Source organism: Cydia splendana, chromosome 12, assembly GCF_910591565.1.
Source record: "Cydia splendana chromosome 12, ilCydSple1.2, whole genome shotgun sequence".
Classification (NCBI taxonomy): Eukaryota; Metazoa; Arthropoda; class Insecta; order Lepidoptera; family Tortricidae; genus Cydia; species Cydia splendana.
Genome location: NC_085971.1, coordinates 8,570,465 through 8,576,853, shown reverse-complemented (window position 1 = coordinate 8,576,853; position 6,389 = coordinate 8,570,465). Strand labels below are relative to the sequence as shown.

Sequence of the window (6,389 nt, the reverse complement as noted above, 5' to 3'; positions counted from 1 at the left end):
AATTGATTCGTATTGGACAGCGACTTTGGCTACCTAGCGATTATTGCGTTGTCCCGGTTGTTGCTGAACTGCTATTCATTTGCATGTCGGTACGGTAATGGCTTTTGTAAACGTGGTTGATTGTTGGGCTCCTGTCACGGTGCTTATCAGTTACAGACGTCGATAAAGGAAAGGCCACAAAATGCTTTTAGTATGCTTTTAGTGAGTTTTGATTGGGAGGTACGAGCGCTGATGCTATTTATGTGTCTGTATATTTTTTACAAGCTTTTATTTAGTTTCACCCACCGTTGTCTGTAATCAAATCTTGCAAGTTAAATTTGATCCACTTCTCGGTTTCCGATTGAGCTGAAATTTTGCATACATACGTAAGTCGGGTTACAATGCAATATTATGGTGTCATCGAGCTGATCTGATGATGAAGACCAGAGGTGACCATAAGAACTCTGTGATAAAACAACGAAACCTAATTGTGTTTGGGGTTTTTAGAATTGTCTCGATGAGTATTAATTGCCTGTGGAAAGAAAAGTATAGTCAGCGATAAAAGCTTGTACCAAAAATGAAATTTTTGCCAAAAACTTATTTCATTGTATGGCTTTAAGTTGATAAGTATTCAAGTTCATGTGCTGGACTTGAATACTTATCTAACTCTTGAATATAAAATGCCAAACTGAATTACTTTCTATTTTTGTAATTAATTACAATCAAAATAAAACAAACATAATGTATTTACCGACATATATTAAAAGGTAACAATATAATTAATGGCCTATTATTGTTAGAATTGCGTATTTGACGCATAAAAAAAGATTTCTCAATACTTTTTAGTAATTGTCCTACTTACATTTTAGTTTTATACTTCAATCAAGTATCTAAGTGTAAGATGTACTTACCTATAACTGCCTTAAACATAAATATCAGATTCCTACACACTACACGTAGTACCTAAGTAAGAATTATCACTCCATAGTATTTTTAGAATCTGGTACAGTCATCGTGAAAGATGTTTTTGCCTACGATGGAGTAAGATGCGAAAGTGTAAACACCTTTAACGTCGACTGTACCAAAAGGCTTACAAAGACTTTAAGTTTTAAAGTTCAAGACTTTCGTATAAAAAACTTAATCTAAAACTAAGGATACAACTTCCGAATAGGCAGCCTGATCACCTAGTCTATCGGCGTACGTTTTCCCATTATGGTTGAACTCGCTCATTAAGGCTTTTACTTCGACGTTGAACCCTAGCTTCGCTCCGATTCTTTGCGTGAATTCTCCCGTCCATATAGCTTGGCAAATCTTTGGTACTTTATTTGTTACTTCACGTGGTTTCATGTGAGAGTATTTAGACCCCAAATCTTTTAGCGTTATTTTCGAATCGGGACCGTTTTTTAGTTTTCTTGCGAGATCAACTGATAGTTTGCAAAGGATTGTTCCAAGGTTCTGCCATCTGTGTTCTCGGAGGGTAGCCAGAAACATTATCTCTAAGCTACAATCTGTCTGGTATCTGGAAAGCAAAGTAGATTATTTAAGTAGAGGAAAGGTTATTTAATTGGATCGTGTATTCACTTACTTAATATAAATCTAATGCAAAGATAAGTCAATGCGAACTAGTAAATAAATGCGAAGTTCCATTATCTAAATCAACACTAAACTTATTTGTAAAAAGATACTGTTTGTATAAAAAAAAACCAAATCAAATATATTAGAAAACTTATTCAAGCGCATTTCAAATCAGCAAGTACCTAGTAAATGAAACATAGTTATGTTTAAGCATATTTTACAATAATAATCATATAAAAACAAGTAAGATTATAGAGATTAGCTCATATATGGCTAGTGGCTACACTTATTTATTAAATAATAAGTTGCATGGGAGTTCTGGTAAAACTTATTATGAATAGATTTGAATATTATAGCAGGTGTGTCCTGTAATACGAGCAAAAAATTAAACTGTAGGCTGTAGTCCTCAAACTGACCAACATTTGTTTAGCAACTTTTAGAAATAATGTGTTTTGATTTTAGATCACTTCAAAGTTTATTCTAACACGCAATGTATTGCGAATTTTGTTATGCTTAAAGCGTGCCAAGCAACGTCAATTCAATTACACTGATGACAGCGTACATTGACGGTAATATTTAATTAGTATGAAAAATACGAAATCTAAAGTCTTCATTGTAATTTTTAAAAGTCGCTGAACAAATGTTGGTCAGTTTGAGAGTACAGGCTACAGTTTAATTTTTTGCTCGTATAACAGGACACATCCGGTATAAAAATAAAAAAATATTTTTTTCGCAAATCTCGCTTAAAACCTATTATATGTATATAAATGGGTTTTTATCCATATAAGGTGTGAGCACTCTAAATAATAAAAAGGAACCAACTTTTCAAATAAATTGCATCTGGCGTCAACGTTGCTCATAAACTGTATAAGCGACTTAGACGAAGGCCGGTGACATCGCTCTTCTACAAATACTTCGAAAAACGTTTTCTCGGCAGAGTCAGAAGACTGAACCTGAAATAAATTAAAAAAATGGTACTTTATAAAAAATATCATTATGTAATAGGTTAGGTACTGTGGTGATTCCATGATAAAAAGTCTACTTTAGAGTAATACAACATGAGAACAATGTACATATATAGATTTTGATACGTACATGACAATTTTTATAAAGATATTTAGGTATAATATTTATGTATTTAGACCGTGCACCTGTTTTCATTGTCCTTGAGTAGTTGTCATAATAAATAAATAGCATTCCATTCACCTTTTTTTAATAGAACCATAAAGGTAGTCAAAGTGATAAATTAATATATTTAAACAGTAAACACTAACTAATAAAAAAATAGTAAGTATACAAACAGGTATGTACCTACCAGTGCCATAAATAAAAAAGAATATCTTGAAGAAATAACTTGTTTTTAATTCCTTTTACTTGTCACTAAACTTACTAAACTATCTGAGCTAGACTATTTAAATACGTTACGGACAAAATTAAATGACAATCCATAAAACGTATTTATTCAGCCAGACTTGCAAATGCACGTATTCATTGAGCAATCGTGTATAACGAATTTGCTTTTAAATATGTTTAAAAGTAGGATGGATTCAAGACTAATAATAATGGATGGCAGTAACTCTTTTTTTTTAAACATCAAGTGAATTTAGTGCGGCTAATGTAGTAAGTACAGGCCAATTCGAATTTTAGTTATTCGATCTGTTTCAAATAGGTATGATACTGATCTGTAAGGGTCAAAAGCAACATGTCATCAGCCAAAAATGTCACTTTTGACACTGACAGATCAGTATCACATTGGAAACAGGGGGCCTACCGTGAAAACTGAAATTCGCAATTTGCGGGGATCTTTCTCTTTTACTCTCATTAAGACGTGATAGAGTGACGGAGAAAAATGCCCGCATTTTCGCGGTTCTAGCCCAGATCGCCGAATAACTAAAACTCGTATTGGCCTGGTAGTGTATATTTACCTGTAGTTTATTGAAAGCAACAGCCACAACCTGTCCACTGCTAACTTCTATGGCTACTAGTGAAACGCCATCTAGTGCAGCATCTGCACATAGTTCTAACAACTCCTCCTGCGCCGCCGGATCTTTGTTGACTTCAGCTCCTATTGACACCGCTTCGTCTTGGCAGAATGCTTCCTGTATTACCTGAAACATTATTATTTATTGGTGAGTTCCAAAATTTTTACGGCGGTCAATATATATGAGTAACGAATATAATTCTTATATTAAAAGATGAATTAATTAAGAAATAAGAGTTTCTTTAGCAAACCTATTGTTAGTTACGTACCTATATGAACTTCTTTAGTAGGTGGCTTAGGTAGGCCTACCACGAACAAAAAAATATTATGATTTGGCTGTATACGAGTATCAACTAAAAACACTCGTACGTGCCCCATTGAAAAAACAAAGTGGTCTGCAGCATTGTTACAAAAAGAATACATTTTCTCTTACTAATGAAATTCTGTGAAACTTACTTTTAATGCACCGGAAAAGGTTTCAGCTGACAGGGACTCCACTCGATATTTTCCTGTAATTCACAATATTACATTAATATAATATTATTATAAAGTCAGTCCATGAAAAGTCTGCAGTAGATTTGATAGCCCACGCAGTGCACGTGTTATTTTAAACGTCAAACTTCTATGAAATTATGACGTATGAATGACACTTGCACTGCGAGGGCTATCAAATCCGCTGCAGACTATTCTTGGTCCGACTCTAGTTACTTTGGTCACAAATACACAGATTTGCTGCTATCAACTCTTCAATAAAACAGCGCAACATCTTTAAGTATAGTGCGACATAAAATAGTAGAAAGGAGGGTGGCCAATTGGCCTATATGACCAATAAGGACAAGCTATATACCCTTTAGATAGCTTATTCTAAGTTCTAAAACTTTTACTATGCCAGGTAGTCCCAAATCTTTGTGTGAAAAAAGTTATCGCCGCAGAAAGTAGTGTCAGTTGAAACGTGCCTGTATAGTTTTTTTCCGATACGAAGTTCCTGTGTCGCAGATCAAGAACGTTTTATCATTGTCGATGATATTGTGTTACGATATTTTAGTTTTTTATTCGGTTTCTTACGTTCTTTTTGTCAAAATATTTTTTTTAACAGGTAATTGACAAGTCTCGCCATACAAAAAAATAGAATACATATATAAAAAAAACCTTTCCGATGGTATGTCATTTATTCTTATTGGTTCATGGGACAGTGTCCATACAAATCTGCCCAAAATGGAACTAAACAAATTCCATACTAAATTGTTGCCATGTTTAAGCATTTTACATTTTCTACAATTTCTTGTCGGACTCTAGGCACGGCCTCATTCGGATCGTGTCGATGACTATAAAGGTGCCGTTTGGATTCAGACATCACAGTAGTACCTACTATTACTGCTGACTGCATTGCGGCTGCAAATGTTAATATCTGGAATATTTGGCAACAAAATCAATTTTGACATTTGCAGCAGTAATGCACGCGCGACTGCACGCCATATGTATATTCCCTTACAAGTTGCTTCTGAGTTGCAGTGCGTCGTAACATGGTCGTAAGTGTCGTAACTATCAAATCACCTTATTTTTTGACGGCTTCTTAGCCTAGTCGGTAGTGACCCTGCCTACGGAGCAGGAGGTCCCGGGTTCGAATTCTGGTGTGTTTGTGTGTTTATCACAAATATTTGTTCCTAAGTTATGGATGTTTTCTATATATATAATTATATATGTATATCGTCGTCTAGTACCCACAACACAAGCCTTATTGAGCTTACTGTGGGACTAGGTCGATCTGTGTAAAAATTGTCCTATACCTAATATATATTTTTACTATAAATTCTAATGCTCCTTTCACATGCTGGTGGCAAAAACTAAACTAACCGGACGAACTAACGCGGTAGAATGAGATGGATATACTATTAATTAGTTTGCCGTAATTTGGGGAGAAAACAAACACGGTATATCAGATCAAAATCATATTCAAGAATATTAATTAACATGCATTTCATGCAATTTATATGTACCTTTCGTTGAACCTAATATGTACATATACATAATTGTATGCACTGAGTGGACTATTACGAATATCTTAAAATGCATGGGTACTACACGCAAACACTAGTACCTAATGCCATAATTCTGATATTCAGTATTTGTTTGCCGATCCGGCCTATTGGAATCCATTAAAATATTCCACAAACAACAGAAAAAAACATCGGAATAAATCTGCTAAAAGTAACACCTGTATGCGTTTAAATACAATAATAAGTAGGTAGGTAACATAAACAATGAAATATGTACGAGTGAATTATCTTACCCGATTCCGTAGTATACCATTCCATTTTGATAAAATAAATCACAACACTGTTTATAATCACACCCACACCGTGCGCCCGCGCAACGTGAACGCCATTCTTAACTGTCACTGTCAGTTTAATGACCGGTTCTTGTCGTCATGTTATCGCTTAATAAGGCGCCATCGTTGTACTTGTGTGCGAATGGACTTTCATTTGTGTGAATGAACTAGTTGTAAACTGGAAATCACGTGACGATAACGTTGCCATGGAAAAAATGGTAAAAATTCGTTAAAGTGTTCGTTCTAGACAGTTGAAATTTTCACAGATGATGTATTTCTGTTGCCGCTATAACGACAAATACCACAGAATAATTAATAGTATTACCGTACGTTTGACAGCGGTTCAGGGTCGAATCATGCTGTCCCTTTCTAATATATGGCACTATCCCTTTCGGCTATTTAGGGTTGTCAAAAATCAAGTGATTATCTTATCTGTGGTCGTGCACGCAAAAGGAAGTCAAGTGGTGCCAACCCTAATAATTGCTCGGAGCAATGCTGAGCCGAGCGGAGCCGAGTTTGAACGAA

The 6,389-nt window shown here is 35.0% G+C and overlaps 1 protein-coding gene across 1 annotated transcript; it reads right to left on the bottom strand.

Moving 5' to 3' along the window:
• Positions 1-1,007: 1,007 nt before the first annotated feature.
• LOC134795775 (uncharacterized) lies at positions 1,008-5,917 on the bottom strand. Its single transcript, XM_063767711.1, has 5 exons — positions 5,826-5,917; positions 3,992-4,044; positions 3,480-3,662; positions 2,377-2,507; positions 1,008-1,498 (listed from the first exon to the last, which is right to left on the bottom strand). The coding sequence occupies exons 1-5, from the start codon at positions 5,848-5,850 to the stop codon at positions 1,117-1,119; spliced, it is 774 nt and encodes a 257-aa protein (XP_063623781.1). The 5' UTR covers positions 5,851-5,917; the 3' UTR covers positions 1,008-1,116.
• Positions 5,918-6,389: the final 472 nt, after the last annotated feature.

Excerpts from the sequence above, each read along its gene's own strand:
- LOC134795775 (XM_063767711.1), bottom strand. The coding sequence starts at position 5,850 with ATGGAATGGTATACTACGGAATCGG. Across the intron at positions 2,508-3,479 it reads TTGCTTTCAATAAACTACAG|GTTCAGTCTTCTGACTCTGC; the intron begins GTAAATATACAC and ends AATTTATTTCAG. Across the intron at positions 1,499-2,376 it reads AGATGCAATTTATTTGAAAA|ATACCAGACAGATTGTAGCT; the intron begins GTTGGTTCCTTT and ends TTTGCTTTCCAG.